This window comes from Capricornis sumatraensis, chromosome 2, assembly GCF_032405125.1.
Source record: "Capricornis sumatraensis isolate serow.1 chromosome 2, serow.2, whole genome shotgun sequence".
NCBI lineage: Eukaryota > Metazoa > Chordata > Mammalia > Artiodactyla > Bovidae > Capricornis > Capricornis sumatraensis.
The window spans coordinates 200,340,740-200,368,669 of NC_091070.1; the positions used below are offsets into that span (position 1 = coordinate 200,340,740).

At 53.1% G+C, this 27,930-nt stretch overlaps 1 protein-coding gene across 1 annotated transcript in view; it reads right to left on the reverse strand.

Annotated features, from left to right (window-relative positions):
• Positions 1-769: 769 nt before the first annotated feature.
• Positions 770-27,930, reverse strand: part of LOC138070422 (fatty-acid amide hydrolase 1-like) — a 44,879-nt gene continuing 17,718 nt past the window's right edge. The window contains exons 12-19 of the mRNA XM_068961656.1: positions 22,969-23,114; positions 21,253-21,377; positions 19,766-19,808; positions 18,175-18,232; positions 17,868-18,074; positions 17,280-17,374; positions 10,559-10,649; positions 770-1,182 (exon numbers count right to left, since the gene is read on the reverse strand). Of these exons, the coding sequence (XP_068817757.1) occupies positions 770-1,182; positions 10,559-10,649; positions 17,280-17,374; positions 17,868-18,074; positions 18,175-18,232; positions 19,766-19,808; positions 21,253-21,377; positions 22,969-23,114 (1,178 nt within the window). The remainder of the gene's footprint in view (positions 1,183-10,558; positions 10,650-17,279; positions 17,375-17,867; positions 18,075-18,174; positions 18,233-19,765; positions 19,809-21,252; positions 21,378-22,968; positions 23,115-27,930) is intronic.

Here is a 27,930-nt window from a genome sequence, read left to right on the forward strand (position 1 = left end):
CCTTCCAGGGAGGAAGGCAGGGAGGTCTGTGAGAGAGTGCAGGCAGGAGCTGTGCACCCGGACCACTCGTCTGCAGAGCCCGGTGTGCAGCCGCATCTCCACCTATGCCTGGGGGGTTTCTGCTGGAGCGGCTGCGAGGCACCAAGTCTGAAAGCAGGATGGTGTGTCTATAAACGGTAAAGGGGCTGCCTGTGTCTGCAAGTGTACATGTGAACCCTCGTGTGACTGAGCCAGTGTTGCCTCAGTGTGTGAACGATCACAGGCTTGGCTTACACGTGATGACGAGCCTGGATGTGCCTGTGTACACGCCTCTGTGTGTTCTCACGTGTTTTGCAGCTTGGGAAACACACATTGTGTGTGTGTGTGTGTGTGTGTGTGTGTGTGTGTGGACTTGTACGTAGGATTATCGTGTGTAACTCTTTGTATGTGTGTGATTGTAAATGTGTGATTGTGTGTGAGCGTGTGCCTGGAAAGGTGCCGCGTCTCGGGCGCGGCCCCACCTCGGGCTCCTCTGCGGCCGGCGGCCTCCGTCACCCAGCTGGGAGCTGTGGGCAGCCCGCCCGCCCCGGGGAGGGAGGCCCCGCCCCCGCTCTCGCCCCCGCCCCCTCCCCCTCCTCCCGAGTAAACTTTTCCCAAATCCCCGAGCCGCTTAGGGCGAAGCCGCCCCCGCGGCCTAATCCGCGCCCCCCGCGGATCTGCATAATCGGGTTAGCGGCCGCGCTCCCTCCCGCTCCCGCCGCCACCGCCGCCGCGCGCGATTCTCTCGCTGTCACTTAGGGAGGCTCAGCGCGATTTGCGGCCTAATCCCCCGGGATCGCTCGGCCGCCGCTCCCCGAGGGGCCGCCAGATTGTTCCCTTCATAATTGATTGACTCTATTTGCCGGATTGGGGACTTCAAAGCGCCGGCGGCGCGGGGGCGCCTGGGAAGGAGCGGGGCCCGCGGCGGGTCGGCCGGCCTGGCCCGGCGAGGCCCCTGCCCCGGCGGGCGCCGTCCTCCCTGCGGCCGGCCGGGCCCGGAGCCGGGAGGCGGGGCAGGAAATCCGCCCGTGAGGACGGGGGTGGCGGCGGCGACGCCGACGAGGTTGATCACGTCGTGACCGCCCTCGGCGGCCGGCAGCGAGCTCTGGGCCGGCTCGGTGCTCAGCGCTCCCCGAGTCCGGGCTTTAAACTCCCGCTCATGACCTGAAAGCCTGCAGAGTGTGAAGAGCCACCCCCACCCCCACCCCACCCCCAATGAGACAGGTTCAGCGAGATCGCTTCCGTCTGGGAACACCTAGGGACCGCGCTGTGCTGGGTGCTGGGACCCAGCTGTGAGCCTCACCGACGCGGCTCTCAGGCACATGCGCCCTATTCCAGTGAAGAAGGCGGGTGGGCACATAAGAAATAAGTCAGGAAATAACATGCACAGAAAATAAGGCAAAGTGGTGTGATAGTAACTGGGGCCTGGGCAGGCAAATTAGCCTGAGCGGTCAAGGAAGGCTTCTTGAGCTGTTGATGTGTGCTCTGGAACCTGAATGCTAGGGAGGAAGCTCCTCTGTGAAGAGCTGGGGGACAGGCCAAGGGGCAGAGCACCAGCTTTTACCAAGTAGTAAAGCTACGCCTGCAACTCAGGCTACCTGACTCCAGCGCCCAGAGACTGAAGTCTCCCCTTTCCTTTTCCACCTGCCCAGCCTAAACTAAGCCCCAACCTCAACACAGGCTGAGCCCTTAACAGGAATGTCTAGACTCTCTTGCTCAGGCAGCTGTCCAGTTCCACCCAGCCCACCCCGCTGCTGGCTCCTGGACTTGCTGATTTGAGCTGGCCCCTGAGTGCTTCTCTGTCTCACTGATCAGAGACTGCCTAGGTGGGCAGTCCTGCACCCAGAGACTCTTTGGAGCTGGGGTCTGCTGCTTCCACGACTCCTGAAGAGGCAGGGGCAAAGGCATGAGGCAAGCTGGAGGGGTTTCCCGCACCCTGCCCAGCCTTAGCCAAGCTCCCAGGAATCCCTGGCCCAGACAAGGGAATCCCCAGAAACGCTTAATTAATTCTTGATTACCCACTGTCTCTGCAGCTGCCATTAACCACCTCCCCAGCCTGGGCCCAGTTAGGCCATGTAATTAAATTAGTGCAGGGAGAACACTCCCAGGCAGGAGCAAAGTACTCCTGCTGGGCTTCTTAGATAGTCTAGGAGACTGATAAGGAAAGGCTCAGAGACATCAGGGTCACACAGTTGGGCTAGAATGAGGGCTCAAGTGTAACTCCCCCAAATCAGTTCTGGCTCCCTCGTCCCACCTCTCTTGAGACCTCTACCCTCAGCACGTATTTTAAACCTTAAATGTCTTTATAACGACAAGAGATTTGCTTGCTGTCCTTAATTAAATTTATGCCAATTCATTGAGCTTTGGGAAGGGTGGATTTGGGGCAGGAGAGGGGAGACCCGGATTTCCAAGGAAGCAGGAGATGGAGATGAGGGGTGTTCTCTGTGAAGGCATTTCCCACCTTCAGGATCAGGGGGCGGGGCAGAGAGAGATGGTTGCAGCGGATGGCAGCATGGGAGGCGGAAGGGGGGCACCGCGGAGGACTGACACTGTCCACAGAGCTCACTTGGAGCAAAGGGGGAGTCACTTTCCTTTTCACAAGAGAAACTGGAGAAAATAGCCTAAAAGAACACCCTGAGGGTGGAAGTATATGCACCGTGTAAGCCAAGGCAGAAGGGGCTGGAGAATCTGGGCCTCTGGAGTGAGGAGAGCCTAGCTGGAGTTTCCACGGCGACATCCCATGAGCCAGGCTTCCCTCCCCGCATCTTCCCTCCCTCAATCCTGGAGGATGCTGGCTGACAGCCCTCCCTCCCCCAAACCCAGCTCCTTGTCACTTCAGAAAATCAGAAATAAGCCTTAGTGATTAGAGGGAGACGCGAGTGAGATGGGGCTTAGAGGCCCAGGCTCAGGGAGGTGTTAAGAGGCGAGTGGGACTCAGAGTATTAGGGGGGCAGAATTAATAGCTTCTCTGGATACCCCTCCCCTCAGGACTGTGGTACCCAGGGGAGGAGGGAGAAGGAGAGGGAGAAGGCGAAGGGATGAGAAGATCATGGGGAAGAGAGAGGAAAGGAGAGGAAGGGAAGTAGGAGGTGAAGGAAAAAGAGGAGCTGATGGGAGTGGGGGACAGAGAGAGAAAGAGAGGAAAGGCAGGAGGGATGGGATTGAGGAAGAGGAAAGAGGGAGACGTGAAAGTAAAGGAGAGGTGAGGGAAATAGTAGATGGGAAGAGAAGTACAAATTAAATCACAAGATGTCATTTTGCCTATTTGATTGAAAGATAATTTTTAAAAGATAATACCCAGTGTTGATGAGAGCAGAGGAAATGGAGAATTGAGTACAAATTGGCACAATCTTGGAGGTTCTGGAGGTGGAGAGCATTTTGGCAGTTATTATCAGAGTTTTAAATATGCATCACCTGGGGCCAAACACTTCCATATGTGGGCGTCTACCCCTGGATGGCATCACTGATTCTATGGACGTGAGTCTGAGTGAACTCCAGGAGTTGGTGATGGACAGGGAGGCCTGGTGTGCTGCACCAGGGGTCGCAAAGAGTCAGACACAACTGAGCGACTGAACTGAACTGAACAGAACCCCACAGCAGTGCTGGCCTCTGAGCACAGCCGTGGAAGGACAGAGGGGGCTGCTACAATGTTCGTCATCCCAGATCTCAGAAACAACTCAACGTCCATCAAGAAAGGACTGACCAAGTACATTATGGAGCAGCCACACCATGGATTACTATGCACCCAGGAAGAAGGAAGAACTCTTGTCTGCCGAAATGGAGAGATGTAGCTGATGAATTGTTCAGTGAATAGAGTAGGTCATTAAACAACATGAATAGTAGGGTTACAATCTTAAATGTTAAAAAAAACACTTAAAACTACATGTGGTGTATATGTGTAAATGTATAGAATCAAATATCTGAAAGGAAAGAGAACCCCTGATTATTGACTGTGGGATTTATGGGGCAGGAGGCAGGGTGGGGACTTAGCTTTTCACCTTGTATTCTTTTGCATTATGTTTTTACAATGAGGTTTTTTAATTCAAACTATGTATTAGTTATGTACTAGTGATATTTAAGAACACTACTTTTTTAAAGAGGGATGTGGAGTGAGGGGAGGGCAGGAGTGAAGACTGGGAAGGATGGAGGCAAGAGCAGGAGAGAGCTCGAGGCAGAGAGCAGACAGAAGGGTAGGAGGAGTAGGGCTTATGGGGTGGGAAGGGAGGGGGGCTACCACCAGGCAGTGCCCCAGAGTGCCCAAACACATTCCTCACCCCTGTCCCCATCACAGACAATCTGGCTGAGGCCTGAGTAATTGAAGGCTAATTGGGTTTTAGGCTTGTTAATGCTCCTGCGAATGTTTGCAGTGAGGAGAGCCAGTCGATCCGGATAAATGACTCCCCGTGGGACGCCAGGGTGGGAAGAGACACAGAGGAGGAAGGGCCTTATGGATGATGAGCAGGGGCACAGAGTTTTTAGCCCACCCTAAGGGGGAAGCGGAAGAGTCCTTGGACTTTTGCGGAGGAGGTGAAGTGGAAGGGATAGGCCAGTTCTGGGGCTGAGCAATAGTGGGTCAGGGTTCAGGCAAGCAGCAGAGAGGACACCAGAAGGGAGAGCAAGGCCAATGAGCCCAGCCCAAAGCCCACAGACTGCAGGTCTGCTCTCCAAACGCAGTGCAGTGAGAAGGCTGGCCACTGGAGGAAGGCAATGGAGGTGCCACCGGGGCCTCTGCCCACACTCAGGAGCGGGTTGTTTGGCTCACAAAGGGATGGGCCCCTTTTTAGAACTATTCCCTGGCCTGAGCTGAAGTGGACCCTTCACACCCACCAGAGTATCCTGTACCTCCAGGCCCACACCACAGCCCTCCCTCCCAAATTCCCCACACTGAGTCCAGCCCAGGAGCCGTCCAGCCCAGAGGCAGCTTGCCCACTGGGCCGGAGGATCTCGGAGGCTCGCCCTTCTCTAACCAGTGGGCATTGTTGGCTTATGACTGTGGAAGCTTAGGGAGACACCATGACTCTGACGTAAAGGCATTGGAAGCGGGGAAGGTGCTGGAGGAAGCACCGCATCTCTAGTTCTCCCTGAAGAAACTGGCTGATGCAGGAGACACCGTGAAGGGCAGTCAGACCCAGGCAGCTAAAGAAGAGAGAGACTCTTAGCAAGGAAAGGTTTTGTCTTGCAGAGTAGCTGCCCCGGGGAGCTCCGTGTGCTCCAGGAGCTGGAAATCCTGACTCCTGGCTCCCAGGAACCCATGAGGAGGCCCTTCTGCGGGTAATCCCCACCCTCGATAATCCCCTCTTCTCCAGGGGTCAGGGATACAGGATGTGCTTTTAAAGGATCAGCTGCACATTTGTTCCGTCCTCCTCCTCCTCCTCCTCGGGCCTGACTCGGGGACTCGGGTCCCTGTAACAAGGCAGGGAAACATTTAATGAGTTTGTATTCCCCAAGAGCGCGGTGACTGACAGCCGCCCCAGGGGTCACCACTCTTCTTGTCCTAGAAGACAACACAGCAGCTGCTGGGCTCTGTGTGTGCGTGTGCACACCTGGGGCTGGGCCCGAGAGGGGCTGGCCCGGGACACCCTTCCCATGAACAGAGGCCACCATGAGCGTCTGAGAAAAGGGTAAGGACGCAGGGACTGCTGTCCCTTTGTGGGGTGCCTCTAGCCACACGGCCCAGCCCTTTGCCTGGTCTCCTCAGTCACCCTCCACTCTCAGCCCAGGCCAGCTTGACGGGAGGGAGGCCGGAGGCTGCCCACAGTGGGGTTTGAAGGGATCGGGGGGCATGGTCGATGTGGAGGCCTGCGTCTGCATGGGTAATGAGGCCAGGGACTGGCTTGTCAATAGCATTTAAGTACTTTTCTCCCGTTTTCAAGCCAGACTGAATTATTTATTCGTTTCTGGTCAATCGCTGGTAATGTCATTAGCATTTGTCCATCAAAGGTAGGGAATAGAGGGGAATGGTCCCCCTCAACAGACCCCCATATCCCAAACTGAACTCTCAAAGGTCAGTCAATCCAGTCCCCTAGCCCTGTTCTCAAGTTGCCCAAGGACCAGAATTTCTGAGACCTTGCTGGCATCCAGGCCATTCTCTATCCCCACGAGCCACAGCTTCTAGCCTAATGTGAGAAGGACCCAGAGAGTGGGCATCCCTCCTTTTCTTCCCATACACACCCCATCATTAACTTAGAAAGCCGGCCCTCCCTCATTCAGGCATCACAGTCACAGGCTGATCCCTCGGAGAGTGAGCAAAGCTGGCAGTAGAGGACGTGGGTGGGCGGTGGGGTGGAGGGCCCAGGAGCAGACAGTCTGAATTGGGCATGCCTCTTCCCTTGTTTCAGAGCCTGGCCTGCTTCCTCAGACTCAGCTTCCCCACAGACTAGGCTCTCAAAGCAGAATTCTGGGCTCTTCTTCTCACAGGAAGCGACCTGCTCCCCGCTCAGATGAAGCTCTCAGACCATGTGCTTTCAGCCAATCAGCCCCCTCTAAACAGAATCTGCCTCCCCTTTCAGGCCAGAATCTCCAGACTGGGTTTCTCTCCACATTCAGTTCACAGTTCAGCCTATACCACTGAAACCAAAGGGGCCAAGGATTAATCCCAGGGGAAGGACAGCTGCGCTTCTGGGCTGCAGGCATCTAGGTCAGGAGCTCCTGTATCCAGACCCGTCACTGATCAACCTAATCTTCTCTCCCTGAACTTGAGACCTTGAAAGGAAAGGGAAGGGTGAGACTTCTCACAAAGATGTGGGAGGGATTGTGCAGGGGGCTTATGGGGAGAGCTCTGGGGAACAATACCCATGAAAAAGTGGGGGACAGGGCTGGGCAGAGGGAGAGGTCGCACTGTGATGCAGTTGCCACGGCAGCCTCGGCCAATCCCGCAGGAAGCTCTGGCCCTGGAATGTTCTTTCAGAGTCACCCCACATGGAGGTGAAGAGGCCAGAGCTTTGTACTCCTGCGTTGACCAGTCACCCTGTGGACTGCCTCCAGGGAGAGCGCATAACCCTGGGGGAGGCAGCTAAGGGCAATACTCCAGGGAGGAACTTGACCATGAGCCCTCGGAAGACAACACTTTGGCAGCTGCAGGAATGAGTGCCTTGGCCCTCAAGGAGGGTCCGGACAGTACTGAAGCATCCACTGTGGGCTCTGGGTAGCACAGATGGATGGAGCACCAGGAGTCTCAGAGGGGTGGCTCAGTTCACGGACATGCTGATAGCTATGAAAGTTGATGAGCATGGCCAGCCAGTTCCAGTGAACACAGCAGGGTAAGTTTGGGGGCCACATGAAGGCCAGGCACAATGCTGGGGACAAGGCAGAGTTAAAGGACTCCAGTGGACCAAAAGTTTGGAGGAGAGGGTGGGGGCAAGGGGCGGTCTTCTGCCTGCTGCTCCAGCCTGGGTCCAGGCCAGGGCCTGGTGGGCCTGGCAGGTCTGAGCAGCCCGAGTGGTTGGGAGGAAGGCCCCCCTCAGCACTGCCAGCTCCTCAGTCGATAAGCAGGATTAGCCTCCTCTTCCTCAGGAGGAGGGGCTCGGCTCCTGCATCAGCCACCAGCTCTGGCCCTAATCCCCCTCGCTTTCTAATCCACCCACGACTTTCTTAGGCATTAACGTTGGGCTCTCAGCTCCCTAAGCACCACCCTGAAGATGGGAGCCAGGCTCTGAAGGGAATTAGGCCAGCCTCAGAGGACAGCTCTGCAGACAACTGGAGGGAGGCTGAGAAGCACCCCCACCCACCCCGCCTCTCCTCCTCTGCAGGCCACCCCACCCCAGACAGGGTCCTGGGTCTCATGAGGTCTCTTCCAGCTAGAGCCAGGCAAGGAGCGGGTGCAGAGAGGGGCTGAAGAGGAAAGGGATCCCCTCGGCCGTATGTGAAGTCTGGGGGTGGTGCAGACAAGGAGATGAGGGTAACCATAGCCTGGCAAAGGCAGAGAGACAGGAGAGTTCAGGACACGCTGTGCCATGTGAGAGCCCAGAAGGCCAAACTTAGGCCAGGTTATGTAGGGCCTTGAGATCCCCCTGCTGAGGAATTTGGACTTCCCTTTGGGAATAGAAAGGCGCCTTGGTGGGAAAGTGGTAGTATTTAGAGCAGCTGCTTTGGTGCCTGTGAAGGACTCGGGGAGAGGGGCAGAGACTGGGGGTGAGCAGGTTCTTCTCACCCGAGGCAGGCAATGAGACCCTACAAGGACACTCGCCCAAGGTCACCCAGCACCATCTCCCAGTGCGGTGGGGCAGCACAGCGCCCCCCGTGGTGGCAGGGGCGGTTGCAGCCCCAGCCTGCTCAGGGGCTCCCTGTGAAGCTGTGAAGGAACACCCTGGGGTGCCCTGGAGAGGCGAGATGGAGCAACAGCCCATTAACTGTTGGCGGCTATCCTAGCAGGCCTCTTCGCTGTTCATTATTCCAATTATTCAAAACAGGGTGCAGCAACCAGGCCACAGTCCAGGGACAGAAGAAGTGACCTTCACCTGCCCCACGACACCTCCCTCCATCAACCCCACTCCTGGGTTCATCAGAGCGACCACACACAGGCTACTTTCCTCTGAGTGGGGCCCCAGGCAGGGAGCTGAGAAGGTGGGAGAGGGTGTGAGGCTGGGCGTGCCCAAGTCCTGGAAGCCGGGAGGGCCCACGTCTGCTCAGGAGCTGCTTCCTGGCAAAACCCAGCTTCTCCCTCTCCACCTCTCAGCCCTCATCCTGGGTTAACGCGTCTGTAGACACTTCTTGTTATTAGTAGTCACAAAGTACATACTGAAATTCTCCTTACCATATCCCTTGGGCCGGGAGGTAGCTGTTTGCCCATTTTTTACAGATGGGAAAAGTGAGGCTCAAAAGGCAGTCACCTTTCCTAGACCCACACAGCTAATGACCGCATAGAAACCAGGGAAGCAGAGGGGACAGACACCCGCAGTCCAGGAAGACAGAGCAGTGCAGTGGTTACAAGTGTGACTGTTACAGTGTGATGGGTTGGGGTCCAAATCTACGGTCTGTCTGCCAATTTCTAGCTGGGTTCCAAGTTTCTCATTTATAAATGAGTTGATAATGCTGACTCACAGGCCCCATTCTGTGAACAGACACACAGGGTCGCAGTGGGAACCCCGCCAGGGGGCAGAGAGACACACAATTGCTGTTCTCGCTACCATAGGACCCTGAGTGGACAGGCAGAGGCTGGGCCCCCGCTCTGTCTGCTTCCAGAGCTCTCAGATATACCTGTCCAAAGGGGTTGGCAGGCAGTTGGGGTCGCCAGGCTCCTTGAGGGTGGGCGGGGAGTATCGAGCGGTCGGTGGGATGTAAAAAGGCAGGAGGTTCATCAGGGCGGGTTCATTAGGCCACCCTGGCAGGCTCCTCTCATTGGGCCCCACTAATGAGCTTGCACTGGATTATCCGCTCCCACCTCCGCTCGGTTTACTCTGTCAAATCGAGTTTGCATTTTAAATGGGAATTTGACAAGACGGGCAATTTGTCTGCTGACGAGGTTAATGGGTGTTAGCCCTGCGGACTGAGGCGGGAGAACCCCTGCCCCAGCCCAGCCTGGCCTCTGCCCAGATCAATGACCCTGACTGCTGCTCCTCCCTCCACTGCAGCCACCCTGGGCCTCCCAGTGGCCAGAGGCTGTCCCTGTGTCTGGCTCACCACCTCCAAGCAGTCTTCCCAAAGGCACCCTGCTACTGCCCGGGTGGGTTGACATCCCCTCCACCTGGACTCAGGGCTCCTGAGGGCTGGGCCATATAATGCCTCTCAGACCATGGGCTTCCCCTCTGACTCAGGTTCCCAGGTCAGGGCCATCTTTTCCTTTTGTGTTGGGCTTCCAAGGTCTGGGCAGTGTCCCTTCCACCTCCTTCTTCTACATGGGACTTGAAATGGAGCCAGGGCAGTGGGGTGGGGGGAGCTGGCATTGCCACATCTCAAATTTTAGCACTGGAATGTGGCTGGAATGGTTTCTAATCTTGGGGCCCCATCTAGACCAAACCTCAATATTGGGGCTCACGGGGGGCTGGGGAACCCTTCTGAGACTTCCTGATGGTGCCTGACTTCCTCGAGCCACCCCCTCCAAGGCTGAACAAGAACCCAGGTTTCTGGGACCCCCGCAGGAGCCCAGGAGTGGCACCAGACCAGGGTGAGCTCAGACTGTAGAAGAAGATGCTTCAGCCGCCCCTCCTCCCCAGGGCCCAGCGCCCTTCCCCGCCCTGGCTAATGTGCCACAATTACCTCCTAAGTGCCCAAACAAATGTGGCTGCTGGGGAAAGTGACACGGGCTCCAGGTGATGGATTCGTGCCATCGGGGAGCCAGGCGGAGCGGGCCCCGAGCGGGGGGGCAGCACTAATATTGTATCAGCGTCGGCGCCGGCACCACGAGCCGGTGATGAATATGTGTCACTTTACACGGCGCACACTCGGGGGCCTGGCTGCGCAGGCATGGAAAATAGAGTGTCTGGGATTAATGATATTGAAAATGATAGAGAGCAGATTGGAAATGGCTTCGCCCGCCCGACCCGCGGAGATGGAAACGTACCTCACAGCTATCTGCCCGGCCTGGCCCCCACCTGCCCCCCACCCTCCACCAGCCGCAGAGGCCCATGCACCATGAGGACCCTGCATCTCTTTCCCACCAGCAGCTCCTTGGGCTGGCACTTATGGGGGTACACCTATGAGCAGAGAGAGGGGGCATCAGGGAAAACTCAGCCTATGACTGACCTTTGCTCTTTGTCCCAGCAGACCCTAGTCACCCAGTGAATCTTGACCTTGGACACTGAAAAAGCCCTGACCCTGGCTAGCTAAGCCCTGCCTCTGGCCCCTGGCTGAGTCTGCAGGAGCCTGAACCTCCTACCAGACCACAGAGGCTGAGCAGTGGAGAGGGGGCGGTGCAGGGATGAGGCGTGGACCCCTCGGTGTAGTGTATCCACTGCTGGAGGGCAGTCAGGGCCCAGGCAGGCCCTTCATGGTGAGGACTCCTGAGTCAGTAAGCCAGGGAACAGATGTCTTGTCTGTTGATGCTATTTTTAATGTTTAAGTATGTTGCTTTTATGACTGTGTCTGCACACATGAGTAAGTGTGTGTTTATGTGTGTGTGTGTGCTCAGTCACACACACACAGTCAGCTGTGTCCAGCTCTTTGCGACCCCATGGACTGCAGCCCACCAGGCTCCTCAGTCCATGGGATTTTCCAGGCAAGAGTACTGGAGTGGGTTGCCATTTCCTCCTCCAGGGGATCTTCCCGACCCAGGGATTGAACCCATGTCTCTTGCATCTCCTGATTTAGCAGATGATACACCTGCTCTTCACCACCGAGCCACCTGGGAAACCTGTTTATGTGTTCACAAACATACCTGTAGGGTTGTGTCTGGCGTGTGTAGGAATGTAGGTGCTGGGCATACCCTTCTGTGTGCCTTGCTGTGCACAGGCATCTATGGGGATTCTGTGCATGCTTGTGCCTTATCTTAGGCCACTCTGTGCAAGGGTCTGAGTGTGCCTGTGTGTATACTCTTACCCACAGATGGAGGGACTCTGGTATGTGGGCTTCTTCAGTCAAGGAAAATTCTTGTATAAGGCCTGATCCTAATCACAGGCTAAATTCCTATCATTAGGGTGAAATGCCTTTCCCTATTGGAATGGCAGCTATCCCACCAGGATTCTAAATTTGCCAGATGGACAGCAAGCTGAGATCATCAGCCCAGCCTCAATGTCCATCTCAACATCAGTCCCCACACACCAAGGTGAGGAGGATTCACCTACGTTAACATCAGGCATTCAATAAGTAAGTACTGGGTTGGCCAAAAATTTCATTTGGGGTTTCTGTACAGTGTTATGAAAAAACCCTAATGAAATTTTTGGCCAACTCAGTACTTCCTGAGGGTTTGTAATGTGGCAGTTAATGTCTTTGATGAACAGGACAAACCAGTTTCTGACTTCATGGAAGGTACAATCCATTGGAAGACACTAAACAAGCACACAGATGATGACAGTGTAAAAACTTTCACAAAATAAATATTCAGAAAGCCACGATAGAGTTAATGGGGTGACCGACCCCAGTAGAGGAAATGGTCAGGACGGGCCCCTCCATGAAGGTGACATTTGAGCTGAGGGATGAGAAGCCAGCCCTGGGCAAAGAGAACGGTGAGTGCAAAGGTCCTGGGCACATTCTAGCCCCTGTAAGGAGAGAGAAGTCAGGGGAGACGCAGGAGGGGAGAGTAAGGCCAGGACAGATTGGGCCTAGGAAACCAGGATGAGGAGTTTAGGTTTTGTTTTCAGTGGGACGTGGAGCCACTGGAGGGGTGAACCAAGAAAGCGGTAAGATCATATTTGCATTTTAAAAGAAATTGGAGGTGTTGAGAAGACGAGCAGGAAACCTTCCAGGAGGTTCTGGTCTCAGCACCAGGCCCAGGATCTATATTGTCCCAGTCCTGCCAGAAGCTCCCACATGCACCATCATTAATACTAAATACTACCAGCTGGTGCTTCACTGAGGCCCTCGCAGCAGCATCCTGGGGCTTTGGGTCCCCACACTTTCCCCAGTTCTGCCGGAACACCCCTACCTGGACCCCCTCTGCCTCACTCTTCATCCTACAGGATCTCCTGAATTGCTATCTCCCCAAAACCACCTGAGTCTTCCTGGCCCTGCTCTTTCCAAAGACCAGTCCTGGGAAATCCAAAAGCTATTGTGAAGACAGCAGGAGGGGAGGAGGGGCCTCCCACTGGGCTTGAGAAGCCCAGATCTAGAGAAGCCTCCAGTTCTGAAGGGTGAGGCGCAGCTCCTTGGCAGCCCCCTCTCAACTGTGGGAACTCTGAAAGCCACCGCCATCCGCACGTGTCTTCACGGGGTCCTAGCAGAGTGGTACTACACAGGGGACACCCCAGTCTGTCTGTCTCTGAGTGTGTGAGCTGCTGGAGGGAGGAATACCAGGTGTCTGGTTCCCCTCAAGCCCACCACTGACATGTAGAGGCCCACGGGAATGTGAGTGGAAGGGAAGGACTGGCATCAAGTCCCAGGGTTGGGACGGGGAGCAGAGCTAGGTGACCTGACCCCACCCCAGAGCCAGCACCACCCCCCTGCCCCGGGGAGGAGACAACCCCTTCCACCTACACCGGGTCCCCCCAAAGGCTCCCTGCAGGCCAGGACTCTTTTTGGAGGAGGCGGTGAGAGGGGGCTGAGGTCTCTAGGCTGCGTCTCTCCCCCTGCTCTGCTCCAGCCTCTGTCTTCTGCTCACTCGCTTTCTCTCTCAAGCTCTCAATCTCTCCCGGTGTCTCTCTGCTGCTTTCTTTCTCTCCCTCCTTCCCTGCCTCTCTCTCCCTGAGTCATTTGCAGAGCGGAGATGGCCTAGTCCATCTGGGAGCGAGAGCGCGGCTGCTGACGGAGGCGCAGGTAATAGCCGAGTGGAGGAGAGACGTGGAAATTTATGACATTGAAAATGACTGAGAGAGAGTGTGTGTGTGTGTGTGAGTGGGAGGAGAGCGTGGGGTGGGCGGGAAGGGAGAGAGAGGGAGTGCTCGCACTCTCTCAAACACACACACTCACAGGCTCACACTCCCGCCCTACCCCTCCCTCCAACCTTGCAGAGAGGAGAGGACATGGGGGAGAGGGCTGCCAGTGCAGACAGAGGCAGGCAGGCAGGCAGACAGACAGACAGTGAGGAGGGGTAGGACAGATTGGGCAAAGGGAAGGAGGGGGAAGAACAGCAGGGAGATCAAGAGACAGCAAGACCGGGGACTTCTGGGGCAGAGACAAGCAGTGTTTGGCTGTGGTGTCTGCTTGTCCCTGTCGTGGTCCCCACCTCAGGAGCTCTTATCTGAGGGCAGGGGTGTCCCCATGGCATATGGTAGCAAAGAGTCTGGGGCCTGAGCTAGAGCTGGAGGTTATTTAGGGTTGAGTCTCAGAAAGGGCCAGAATCTACTGCAGGCTGCAGAGAAGGCCTCTTAGCGTGGCTGTCTCCCCAACTCCCTAACTGGGTGAGGGGGGCAGGAAATGGATGGACTAGCCCTGGAGACCGCTCAGTTCCTCCCTCTGACCATGGGAGGCAGGCCAGAATGACCTGCCCATATCCTCTTGAAGTCACAGGAGAATCTGTTTCTTGGGGGTGTTAAGTCCCTAATCCCTTCTGCCCTAGCCACTCCTCCCCTCTAAATGGCACTGCTGGAGACAGGAGTAATTAGACAGCCTTCAGAGAACTAAGCCCCCACCCTACGGCCACCCAGACCCAGCACGCTACACTCCAGTCCCATCCTTGGCTTCATTCTGCTACCTCCTGGTTCTAATGCTACTGAGTCTCTTCCCAGCAGGAGACCTTAACCCTGGGTGCAGCTCTTTGCTCAGATTCCTTCCTTCTCTAGGCTGAAGTTCCCTCATCTGTAAAACGCCTACACCCATCCCCCTTGGGCCAGAGAAGCAGTGCCAAGACTCAGGGTAGACTCTGGTCTACCTAAGTCTAGAGACTCTTCTCCCTTGGAAAGTGTGGGTCATCCTAGCTCTAAAGGTGCTGTCAGCAGTTCTGGCTGACTTTGCGGGTGAAGGTGGAGAAGATAGAACTCCCAGGCATCCCCCCGTCCCCACACCCAACACACAGCTGTTTTCCAAGGAAGCCAATGTATCAGGTACTCCAAGGACAGAATTTTCCCTGCCTTGGTATCGATAGAAGGCTGAGGTCACACAGCTGAGAAAGTCTAAGCCAAGCTCTGGTCTACTTGCCCAGGCCATGCACCTGGCCCCTTGTCCTGCCAAATGTGGGCAAGACAGGTGCTTTAGGGCTCTGAGAGACCTTGCCCACCATCTCCAGCAGCTTGGAGCCCAGCTCTGAACAGGTGACCAGATTTCCCCAAAGTGAAGATCATTTCCCACGCCACAGCCCTGCCCCCATCTCCCTGCCAGCCTTACACTGAGGCCCCTTCCTCTCTCCTCTTCTTTCTTCCCTGCTCTGTAGCCCTCTCTGCTGGAAAACTTCCTTGGATTAACCCCTCCTGGACCAGGGCATCTGAAATGCGGTAGTTGAAAGCATAAGCTTTAGGGCCAGAAAGGCCCCGCGTTACAGTTCTGCCCTCGGGCTGGGTGACCTTGGGCTCTTTATTTAATGTCTCTGAGCCTCATTTCCTTATCTGGCAAGACCAAGTGAAGTCGCTCAGTCGTGTCCGACTCTGCTACCCCATGGACTGTAGCCTACCACGCTCCCCCATCCATGGGATTTTCCAGGCAAGAGTACTGGAGTGGATTGCCATTCCCTTCTCCAGAGGACCTTCCCCACCCAGGGATCGAACCCGGGTCTCCTGAATTGTAGGCAGACGTTTTACCATCTGAGCCACAAGGGAAGTCCTCATTTCCTTATCTGGCAAACAAAGCTACGAAGGTCTGGCCCCAGGACTGTGGTAAGGATCACAGGAAATCATGGGTGTAAAGAGACTGGCACAGAGGAGATGCTTGGTAAATGCCAGTTGGCATCTGGCCCCAGGCACCACCACAACTGTGTCTTAGCTTTCTGGGGCACCTAGAGGGATGAGGGTGAGAGCTGAGGGTAGGGAGGGAAGGAAGAGCAGTGGTAGCAGCTTCAGAGGACTCTTGCTCACTTGGAAGAGATGGAGCCAGAGCTACAGGGGGAGACTCAGGGTAGCCCCAAGAGGGACCTCCCCATTTTGAGACCCAGGAAGAAGCCGCCCTGTCCAGGGTGTTCTGAGGCCCTTGCCCCCATTCTGGAGGCAGCTCCAAAGCAGCAGCGGTTGCTCTGTCTGGGGAGCAGTGGGGGAGGTGAAGAGTTCACTAGGCGCACAGGCTGCAGGCCGAGGGCCTCCCACCCAGCCCCCGTGCCCTGGCCCAGCCCATCGTGGCCACATAAAAGGTGACGGATGGTTAGTGGGGGAGATAACGGGATTCATAAGGGAAATTTATCGGTCACTCTGGTGGTATAAATATGTTTATAGCAGACCAAGGGGAAATGAGGAAGCCCTAATAAATCACTGTAAAGCCACCAGCCATTAATAGGCGAGTGGCTACAAGAACCCCAGTGTTGGCGCTTGCAGACACCCCCTCTGGCTGCCCGCTAATGGGGTAGCAAGGCTGCAGACTCATTAGGCCAGAAGCCGGCCCCCACCCCACTACCGTGGTGGGAACAAGACCCCAGGGGCCACCTCTGCCAGACCTGAGCTGACCTGTTCACCTTTCCATGGCCCCTTCAGTAGACCTGGGCTCAGTCAGACTGGAAGGGCTGAAGGGACAGGATGGGGGTGGATGGGGCGTTCCAAGTCTGGGAGGCCCTGGGGCATGGGGATGAAGGAGGATCTGGAGTCAGACCTGACTTCAAACCTTGACGCTGCCAGTTCCCAATCCCTGCCCTTCTTTGAATTTTCTTGTCTGCAAAGTGACTTCACAACCTCAGAAAGCTGTTGGGGAAGAAGAGAAAGAGAAAGATAACTCACTCGTCACAGTGCTTGACACCCGCAAGCCTCGATAGGTGGCAGCTATTCTTAGTCTTACTTTAGGCAGGGTCTTCCCCTCTGAGGCAAAGTGCTATGCACACATGAGAACACCCGTGTAAAAGTGGATTGCACTGTCCCCATTTTATCAGGAAGGAACCTGAGGCTCAGAAGTTAAGAGGCTATCAGAAGCCACACAGCTAGAAAAGAAGGGGCTCTGCTTGATTCCCAAGCCTAGACTTTACCCTCTGCCCTTTAAGCTCTACTCCTTCCTCCCTCCTGGGGGTTGCCTGTCCCCACCCACTGCAGAAGAAGGGGCCCTGAAACCCTAAAGGCAAAGCACTGGGAGCCAGGGCAGCAACTTGCTGATGCTGGTGACCAGGCCTAAGCTCCTTGGTCCCAGCCCCTCCCCTCCATGCACTGCTCCTGCCCTCACCCTTTGCGGAGCAAGTGCTAGACTCAGTAACTGTGAACTCAGCCCAGCACCAGGGTTGCTGGAAGCCTTTCAAGTGATCTGCACAGAGTGGTTTGTACTTGGCTTTTCCCATCCAAACTCTTGGTCTTGGTTACAGCCTCAGACCTGGCCAAGGGCCCCTCTAGCCCAGCTCACTCCTTCATCCATTCAGATGTATGTTGCTCCTTCCACAGGGCATAACACTCACCAAGGCCCCGCCCGTATGGTACTTGACTGAAACCTCATGGAAAAAAGTCACACCTGGATCATAGAACAAAATGGAGTGTGTGCTTAGGCTAAGGCAGGTAGAGCAGCTGGAGAGGCCCAGAGTCAAAGAATGAGCAGGAGCCCAGCAGGAAAAAACGTTTCCAGAAAGGGGAGCCTGGGAGGCAGAGAAGACTTCCTGAGCCCCTGGGCCTGGCTGGTTTCACCTCTCCTCTTTCCGTGCTGAGAGGCCGCACAGAGACCTCCGCATCAGGCTCTGTCCTCACTTCGTCCCCGATCTTCACGTAGTGCTCCCGGTCACCTGAATGCACGGCAACCTGCTCCCCAGTTTCCTGCCAGGACAGGCTCCTCTGCGAACTATGCTCCCCACCCTATCAGAGCCCCACATCTACCCCCAGGGCCCCAGCCAGCAGTCCAGCCTCCCTTAGCCCAGGAGGACCGGGTCTCCACTTGGACGTGGGGAGGAGCTGCTCCACCTCTACCGGCCCCGCTCTGCGGAGAAGGAATCAAGCCGGCTCTGCCTGTCCGCTTCTCGGCGCGTTTCTCCAGATCTCTGTCTCTCGGTCTCGCCCCCCTGTCTCTGCGGGACTCTAGCTCTCTTCCTTCCAGCCTCTCTTCCCCGTTGTCGCTCTCTCCCTCCAGGTCTCCGGCTGCGTCTCTCCCGCCTCTGCCTCCCGAGGCCGGGCGGGGGAAATCGCTCCGTAAATAGGCGGATGGCCCCGGGCGCTCCGGGCGCAGACACTCGTTTTTAGAGCCGGTAATTGACTCCTTTCAGTTGATAATTCATGGCTTGCATATGCGCTTTAATGCGGGCGCCCGGGGAGGGCTGCGGGCGGGGCGGCCCGTGCGCGGAGCTGCGAGCGGCGGAGCGGCCGGGAAGCCGGCCGGACTCCGGTGCGTGGCGTCCGGCCGGCCGTCCCGCTGTTGTGAGGGCGGGGAAGTCCGCCTCCGCCGGGTCCGTCTGTCTGGCCCAAGCGAGACCCGGCGCGGGGGAATGAAATCTGAGTGCGGGGAGTGGGGCGCAGAGGCCAGGACAGCGCCATGGGCAGCAAAGCGAGGCGGACCGTCAGAGCCTTCGAGATGGATGGGGAGGAGACGCACACCCCTTCCTCTTGTAGCCGAAGGGGAAACTGAGGCCCAGAAAGGCGATAGGTCTTATCTGCATCCCACAGCGCAGAAACAGGGCCGGAACCCCAGGTCCCGCTTCCTAAAGGGTCCTAGTCTGGAGCCTCAGTCGCAACCTCCGTAGAACCAACCACGCCTCTGGGGAGATTTCCTGTCTCTGAGCTCAAGCCCTCTCCATGAGCGAACCACGCTAAAGCTCTCAGAATGGCCTCCCCAGGAAGAGCTGGGGATTCTGGACATAGACTCGGAGACCTGAACCGACTTCTCGCCCCATAGTGACCCCTAGGATGAGGAGGGGCAGCCCTCGTCCTCTCCCACCTGGCCTTCACCTTCTGTGGAGGTCTTATCCTGAGGCCATGACTGGGCCTCAGATGCGATCATTATTTCCACCTTACAGAAGAAACTGAGGCTTGAAGAAGCTGGGAGACTTGCCCAAGGCCTTGGAGGAAGCAGAGCCAAAACCTGGGCCTGTGGGCACCCAGATGAAGCTCCCCACGACGGGAAGTAATAGGAGCGGGAAGAGGAGCGGGGAGGCGATGTCCTATCTCTGGCACCTCGAAGGAGCCCCTAGGCAGAAAGGCTCTGAGAAAGCCAGGGTACGGTCAGGCAGACCGGGGGTGGGGGTGGGGGGAGTGGCTTCAGCTGGAAACGGTGCTGGCAGGAAGTGAGGGGTTAGAAGTCAGCGCTGGAGCTGGAGCTGGGGCTGGGGAGGAAGGCAGCTGTTGACCCCAAGCTTCAGCTCAGGAGAAATGAGAGCAGCCCAGCCTGTAGGAAGTCTGGCTCAGGGCGAGGGTTCCCATTTAACTATGCTCCTTGAGCTGGTATCTGCGACTTCCTTTCCCCAAGCTAATTTTAGCCCAAAATAGGATTTTTTCCCCATCTCCTAAAATCTGCACCTGGTCTATTCCTGGTCCTCCTATCTCACTACATCTCATCCCACTAATTTTCTTGGCAGTGGACCTAAGACTGGAAAAGACCTGATGAGAGGGGAGAAGGCCAGGTAATGTGTCTGGCGGCTCAATGCTGCCCCCTGGTGCCCAGACTTGTGCGGCCAGCGGGGTGTAGGGAAAGGGAAGCAGGAGGCATTTGAGATAGAAAACCTCTCTGCTCCTCCACTTCTCTGAGCCTCTTGACAAGCTGTGTGTGTTGGTGCTCAATCGTGTGGTACTCTTTTATGACCCCATGGACTGTAGCCAGGCAGGCTTCTCTGTCCATGGGATTTCCCAGGCAAGAATGCTGGAGTGGGTTGCCATCTCCTTCTCCAAGGGATCTTGCCAACCCAGGGATTGAACTTGTGTCTCTTGCATCTCCAGTATTGACAGATGGGTTCTTTACCAGCTGAGCCACCAGGGAAGCCAAAGACTTGAGTGCTTGCTATGCGTGCATCCTCAGCTGCGCAGTCATGTCCAACTCTTTGCGACCCTTTGGGCTGCAGCCCACCAGGCTCCTCTGTCCGTGGGTTTTTTTCAGGCAAGAATACTGGAGTGGGTTGTCATTTCCCTCTCCAGGGGATTTTCCTGACCCAAGCATCAAATCGAGTCTCCTGCTTTGCAGGCAGGTTCCTTACCTGCTGAGCCATCTGGGAAGGCCTAAGCCTCTTAGACTTCCCTCTTATGGGAGAGAAAGGACAGAGAAGGAGCCATACTAACCCTGACTGAGAAGGTACCATGAGGACCCTTCTCCTGCAGAGAACTCAGACTCTGTGCTAGAGCCTGAAGAGAGGTGGAGGCCAAGGTGAGGTCAGCAGTAGCCCTATCCAGCCTGCACCTGGACACCCCAGATGGTTGTTTCTATTGTAAGTGGAGTCAGGGCAGCCTTTTTGGTATGATTCCTGGGGTCTCCATCTTAGTTCAACTCAGGCCTTTTTCTGCCTAAAATTCCATCATTTTTGTTCCTGAGGAGGTACTCAACAAATGTAGAATGAGTGAATGGATGGGTGAATTCCATTTATTTGCACTGGGATATTATCTCCAGGAGGTCTGGGCTATCAAGCGCAGGGAGGAATGAGTTCCTAAGTTTGCCTAGTTGACTGGAAGTAGGGCTACAAAGAGGAATGGGATACAGGAAGGGGAAGTTTTGTTGAGGGAGAACCTCAAGAGAGTTTAGGTGAACGGAAAGTCATGGAGGAGATTGAGGGCTCAAAGAAGGCTTCCCGGAGGAAGTGACATTCGACATAGGACTTGAAGGGCAGCGAAGACAGTGGTGACGTTTAGTTGAAGAGAACAGTATGAACAGAGGCACAGGCACACCTGTGCTGGCAAGAAGGCCCAGTTTGAGAGAATGGAGGGAGGTTATGCCGTGGTGGAGCCATGCCAGAGAGGCTGTAGAGGTCCTCAGGAGGTGCTGGGTGTCAGGTCAAAAGATTTAGCAGCTCGTGGGCAAAGCACTGGACTGTGAGTGGGGGATTAACTCCTAACACAGGCTCTGTTCTGACTTGGTTTCACTCCCACAGCCTTGCTCTATGGAACTTTCTCTAGAAAGTGGGAGCCATGGCAAGTTCTTGATCAGAAAAGTGCCTAGGGATCACCTCTCCCATAATAGTCAAGTACTGGCAGGTAGGACAGACTACATCAAATCTAACCCCCTCAATTTGTAGATGATAAGACAGGTCCAGAGAGGGGAAGTAACTTGCCTGGCATCACACACCAAACCAGTGGCAGAGCCAGGATTTGGACCAGGTCTCCAAGCTCTCAGTTTGGGGCCCTCTCCCCTCTCCTGCAGTCTGGGATAGCATCTCAGAGACTGAACTGGAGGAGAGCAGCTGGAAGTAGAAGGCCACTCGAAGTCTACAGCCCGACCTCCCCATCTAGACCAGAGATCACAAAGCCAGCCCGTCAGAATGTTTATTGAACACGTCACCCTGCTCCCCATGCTGGGATAATCTGAGAAGTCTGTGTACTGAGCAGCCACACAGAGGGACAACAAAGAAAACTTCTGGTGGGCTTCCAGGAGGAGAAATAAGGCGGATCTGGTATTCATGAGAAGGAAGTAACATTGAGAGCAGACTTGGATGAGGATGTAGAAAGACCTCCAGGAGGAGGAGTGTCTTGTCACTTGGGTTCCATCTTGTTCTTGACTAAGGTCTCCACCTCCTTCATGAACCGGAGACACAGTTCCTCTTCCCATGGCAAAGCGATGCACTGCACAGCCACCGAAAGCCCCACAGATCCTCTCACCGCCTGCAGGGAGAGAGGGCCTATGGACTCAGAGCCTGCTTCCTGCTCACAGGCCCCTTGCCCAGCTACCCTCGCCACCCATAGGTGTGTATTAACCCAAATAGCTCACTCCTGGTCTATATTAAGGCAGACATGTCGCGGATCTCAGAGTTCCAGGCTTCCTCAACTCTCAGCAAAACCTGGAAAAACTGTTCTGCTTTGGCTACAATTCTCCAGGGTTAGGATGGAAAACTTGCTCCCTGTGTAGACAGCTGACTCTAAGGATGAAATATAAAACTGAGTATCCAGCCCATGTTCTCAGCAAAGGAAAAGAGAATGTGCAAATCCCTGACCCAAGGCCTGATTGCACTTCTGCAAGGAAAGGGGTGCCTTGATCCCCAAACACAACTCTAGGAACATGGGAGTTGAGCCTGAGTCCCTGCCATGAAAATCAAACATACTTGTAGGCATTCGAACATGTTTTCATTGCTTCAGGATGATACCATATAAGCCCTCACTTGCCTTTGTCTCTGGAGCCAGGTCCCATGGCTTCGAGTCCTGGATCCTTCCCTTCAGCTGGCTATATGGCTTTGGTCGAGTCCCTTAACCTATCTGTTCTTTCATTTCCTCATTTGGAAAACCTCATGGGACAGTTGTGGGATTTAATGATTTAATATATATACAGCACTTTTAAACAGCTCTTGGAACAGAGTAAGAGCTCAAGACACATTAGATAGTATCGTTATTGTTATTCTCACAGAATTCAGGTCAGCAGTTCCACTGGGTAACTCTAGCACTAAAATCAATTTCCAGGAAAAATAAGTTACTTAATGTCTGACTCAGACACATGCATACTTTTCAGGGCCAGTGTCTCTCTTTCCCTCTCTCTCTTCCTCTCTCTCACTCAAGTTGGGGCTGTTATTTTAGACCATGAATTCAATAGGTCCATAGAAATATTTCCTTTGTGAAGCCCTCTCTGAATTAGTAATAGCATTTATGCAACAGTTCCTACATACAGGGCATTATGCTAATTGCTTCACTTTTTTTCGATTTAACCTTTAACACAACCCCACAAAGTGAAAATAGAACGAAAAGTGAAAGTGAAAGTCACTCAGTCATGTCAGACTCTTTGCGACCCCATGGACTGTATATATAGAGTCCATGGAATTCTCCAGGCCAGAATACTGGAGTGGGTAGCCTTTCCCTTCTCCAGGGGATCTTCCCAATCCAGGGATAGAACCCAGGTCTCCCGCATTGCAGGCCACAAGGGAAGTCCAAATCCTGTCTTCCTAGAGAGAAAAAACTGTGTCCAGTTCAGATACATAGTGACCTGCTAACCAGTACCTTCACCTTGTAATCTTCACGGTAACCTCCCAGCCTTTACCTTTATTCACTGCCCCTGTCTCTGGGATTGACCTTCCCTACAGAAGTGTCAAGGAAACCACTGCTTTTGCACAGTGGTTCTCCCCTTGCAAGGACAGAGGCTGACTTGGAGGTCAAAATAGTGTGTCTTCAGTGATGGGGTGAAACTGTAGCTGAGGTGGTAAAGAGAAACACTAAGAGGGACCAGCCCCGCCCCACCCCAACAGCAGGAGAGGCAGAGAGGGAAACTGACCTCCTGGAAACTTTTGTTGAACTTATCTCTGTAGTAGCCTCTGTAGAAGGCCAGTTCCTTCTCGTCCTGTGGTGTCACGGTGGTGACAGGCACTATGCCGGCAGGGAAGTTCAGGAGGTTGTAAAGACCCAAGTAGAAACTGCTTTCTGTAGGAAGATCCAGGTAAGCTCAGGAAAATGATCAGCTCAGAAAAGACTCAAGGGACTTCCCTAACAGCCCACTAGTTAAGAATCCTCCTTGCAATGCAGGGGATGTGGGTTCGATTCCTGGTCAGAGAACTGAGAGCCCCCATCCCTCGGAGCAACTGAGCCCAAGCACCGCAACTAGAGAGTCTGTGCTGCAACAAAAGATCCCGCATGACACAGTGAGAACTCTGAGTGCTGCAACCAAGACTGGAGGCGGCCAAATAAATGACTGATTACTTTTTTAAAAAAAGAAGACAGGAGGGACAGAATGTGGGTGGGTGCCCCCTTGGGATCTTTCTTGGAACCACAGCCTTCTGCTTGCAATAGCTGTTTCAGTGCAGGGAGTCAGTCTAACAGCTGCCTACTGCTCCCCACCGTGGAGGGAAGGAGAGAGTCAGAATCTGCTCTGTGCAGATGGGCAAAAAGCACATGAAAAGATACTCAACGTCACTAATTACTAGGGAAAGGCAAATCAAAACTACAATGAGGTATCACCACATACAGGTCAGAATGGCCATCATCAAAAACTCCTCAAAAAATAAATGCTGGAGAGGATATGGAGAAAAGGGGACCCTCTTATCTACACTGTTGGTATGAATGTAAATCGGTGCAACCAGTATGGAGAACAGTATGGAGCTTCCTTAAAAACTTAAAATAGAGCTATTCTATGATCCAGCAATCCCACTCCTGGGCATATATGCAGAGAAATCCATAATTCAAAAAGATACATGCACCTCAGTGTTCATTCCAGCACTGTTTACAGTAGCCAAGATATGGACAAGTCTAAATGTCTATTGACGTAGGAATGGAAAAGAAGATGTGGTATGTACATACAATGGAATATTACTTAGCCATAAAAAGAACAAAATTATGTCATTTGCTGCATGGATGGACCTAGAGATTGTCATAATGAGTGAAGTAAGTCAGACACAGAAGGACAAATACCATATGATATTGCTTATATGTGGATTCTAAAACAAATAATACAAAAGAATTTATTTATGAAACAGAAATGGAGTCATGAATATAGAAAACAAGCTTATGGTCATCAAAAGGGTGGGGGAGGGATAAATTGGGAGATTTTGATGGACATATACAGTGGAAGTGACAAATAGATTCACGGGATTAGATCTGAGGAGTGCCTGAAGAACTACAGATGGAGGATTGTAACGTTGTACAGGAGGCAGTGATCAAATCAGCCCCAAGAAAAAGAAATGCAAAAAGGCAAAATGGTTGTCGGAGGAGGCCTTACAAATAGCTGAGAAAAGAGGAAAAGCAAAAGGCAAAAGAGAAAAGGAAACATATCCATGTGAATGCAGAGTTCCAAAGAATAGCAAAGAGAGATAAGAAAGCCTTCCTCAGAGATCAACGCAAATAAATAGAGGAAAACAATAGAATGGGAAAGACTAGAGATTTCTTCAAGAAAATTAGAGATACCAAGGGAACATTTCATGCAACGATGGGCACAATAAAGGAAAGAAGTGATATGGACCTAAGAGAAGCAAAAGATATTAAGAAGAGGTGGCAAGAATACACGGAAGAACTATACAAAAAAGATCTTAATGATCCAGATAACCATGATGGTGTGATCACTCGCCTAGAGCCAGACATCCTGGAATGTGAAGTCAAGCAGGCCTTAGAAAGCATCACTACGAACAAAGCTGGTGGAGGTGATAGAATTCCAGCTGAGCTATTTCAAATCCTGAAAGATGATGCTGTGAAAGTGCTGCACTCAATATGCCAGCAAATTTGGAAAACTCAGCAGTGGCCAAGGACTAGAAAAGGTCAGTTTTCACTCTAATCCCAAAGAAAGGGAATGCCAAAGAATGCTCAAACTATCACACAATTACACTCATCCTTCCCTGGTGGCTCAGACGGTAAAGTGTCTGCCTGCAATGCAGGAGACCCAGGTTTGATTCCTGGGTCAGGAAGATCCCCTGGAGAAGGAAATGGCAATCCACTCCAGCACTCTTGCCTGGAAAATCCCTTGGACGGAGGAGCCAGTCCATGGGGTCGCAAAGAGTCGGAGACAACTGAGTGACTTCACTTCACTTCACATGCTAGCAAAGTAATGCTCAAAATTCTCCAAGCAAGGCTTCAGCAATATGTGAACTGAGAACCTCCAGATGTTCAAGCTGGATTTAAAAAAGGCAGAAAAGCCAGAGATTAAATTGTGACTATCTGTTGGATCACAGAAAAAGCAAGAGAATTCAAAAAAACTTCTGCTTCATTGACTACACCAAAGCCTTTGACTGTGTGGATCACAACAAACTGTGGAAAATTCTTAAAGAGACAGGAATACCAGACCACCTTACCTGCCTCCTAAGAAATCTATGCAGGTCAAAAAGCAACAGTTAGAACTAGTCATGGAACAAAAATATTGTTCCAAATTGGGAAAGGAGTATGTCAAGGCTGTATATTGTCACCCTGTTTATTTAACTTATATACAGAGTACATCATGTGAAATACTGGGCTGGATGAAGCACAAGCTGGAATCAAGACTGCTGGGAGAAATATCAATAACTTCAGATATGTAAATGACACCACTTTTACGGCAGAGAGCGAAGAGGAACTAAAGAGCTTCTTGATGAACGTGAAAGAGGAGAGTGAAAAAGCTGGCTTAAAACTCAACATTCATAAAACTAAGATCATGGCATCTGATCCCATCTCTTTAAGACAAATAGATGGGGAAACAGTGATGGACTTTATTTTCTTGGGCTCCAAAATCACTGCAGATGGTGATTGCAGCCATGAATTAAAAGACACTTGCTCCTTAGAAGAAAAGCTATGAAAAACCTAGACAGCATATTAAAAAGCAGAGGCATTACTTTGTCAGCAAATGTCCATCTAGTCAAAGCTGTGGTTTTTCCAGTAGTCATGTATGGATGTGAGAGTTGGACTATAAAGAAAGCTGAGCACCAAAGAATTGATGCTTTTGAACTGTGGTGTTGGAGAAGACTCTTGAGAGTCCCTTGGACTGCAAGGAGATCAAGCCAGTCAATTGTAAAGGAAATCGGGCCTGAATATTCATTGGAAGGACTGATGCTGAAGCTGAAGTTCCAATACTTTGGCCACCTGATGCGAAGAACTGGCTCACTGGAAAAGACCCTGATGGTAGGAAAGATTGAAGGCAGGAGGAGAAGGGGATGACAGAGGATGAGAAGGTTGGATGGCATCACCGACTGTATGGACATGAGTTTGGGCAAGCTCCGGGAGTTGATGATGGACAGGGAAGCCTGACATGCTCCAGTCCATGGGTCGCAAAGAGTCAGACATGACTTAACCAATACACACTATTATATATAAAATATATAACAAATAAGAACTGGCTGCATAGCACAGGAAACTCTATTCAGTACTCTGTAATGGCCTATGTGGGAAAAGAATCTAAAAAAAAAAGAGTGGGTATATGTATGTGTGTTAGTTGCTCAGTCGTGTCCGTGTCTTTGCAACCCCATGGACTGTAGCCTGCTAGGTTCCTCTGTCCATGGGTTTCTCCAGACAAGAGTACTGGAGTGGGTTGCCACTCTTCTCCAGGGGTCAAACCTGGGTCTCTTGCATTGAAGGCAGATTATTTACCATCTGTGCCAACAGGAAAGCCCCCCTGGCCTCATTACATTGTGGGGTTTTTTTTCTAATTTTTTAAAAAATTTGACTGAGTCAGTTGTGGCTCACAGGGTACATGTATATATTCACTTTGCTATACACCTGAAGCTAAGACAACATTGTAAATCACTATGTGCCAATAATTTTTTTTTTTAATAAAAAGAATCCACACTGCAAAGCCTTACTCAGTGCCAGGCACTGCACTCCCCTCTCTACACTGCTGAGTCCTTGACTCCTCCCTTCCTCTGTGAGATGAGGATTACTATTCCGTGCACAAATGGGAAACCAAGGAGGCAGACAGATACACAACTAGTGGCTGGCAGAGGATGCAGCCATGCCCTCCAGTACTCAGGGCTCCAAGAGGGCTGGAGTGCAATCCTGAGTTGAAAAGGTAGCTCCTCCCAGCAGCCACCTGTGTGCAGGGAGTGAGCATCAGAGTGTCAGGGAGGTGGACAGAAGACACTAGAGCAGAGCCAACTGTGGGGTATGCCTTGGGCAACTGCTGTAGGGGGACCCAGAGGAGAAGAGCCCAGGCTTGAGGGGGGTTTGCATTCTGCATGGCATCGCCTCTGAGACCAGCACCTGTGCTATACATAGGTGGTTGCCCTGTGTTGAGGCTTGCTTGCATCTGCAGGTGGGCTACTGGGCTGAGGCCACCTCTGGAAGTGAGGCTGCAGAAAGCATGTTAAGAGTGAATGGATATGCTAAGAGAAAGAAGCCAGACCCCTGTGCCTCATACCTTTTGATTTTCCTTATATGAAATCCTAGATGAGGCAAAACTATAGTGACAGAAAGCAGACCAGTGGTGGCATGAAACGCAACAGAACATGAAGGAAATTTGGCTAATGATGGAAATAGCCTCTATTGTGATTAGGTCGTGGAGGAGAAGGGGAAGACAGAGGATGAGATGGTTGGATGGCATCACCAACTTGATGGACATGGGTTTGAACAAGCTCTGGGAGTTTGATGGACAGGGAAGCCTGGCGTGCTATAGTCCATGGGGTCACAGAGTTGGACATGATTGAGCGACTGAACTGATACACGTATACATACATATGTTAAAATTCACCAAGTTACTTAAAACTGGTGAATTTTATCTCATGTAAATTATACTTCAATAAAGTTCATTTAAAAAGTGAATGGAGGGACTTCCTCAGTGATCCAGTGGCTA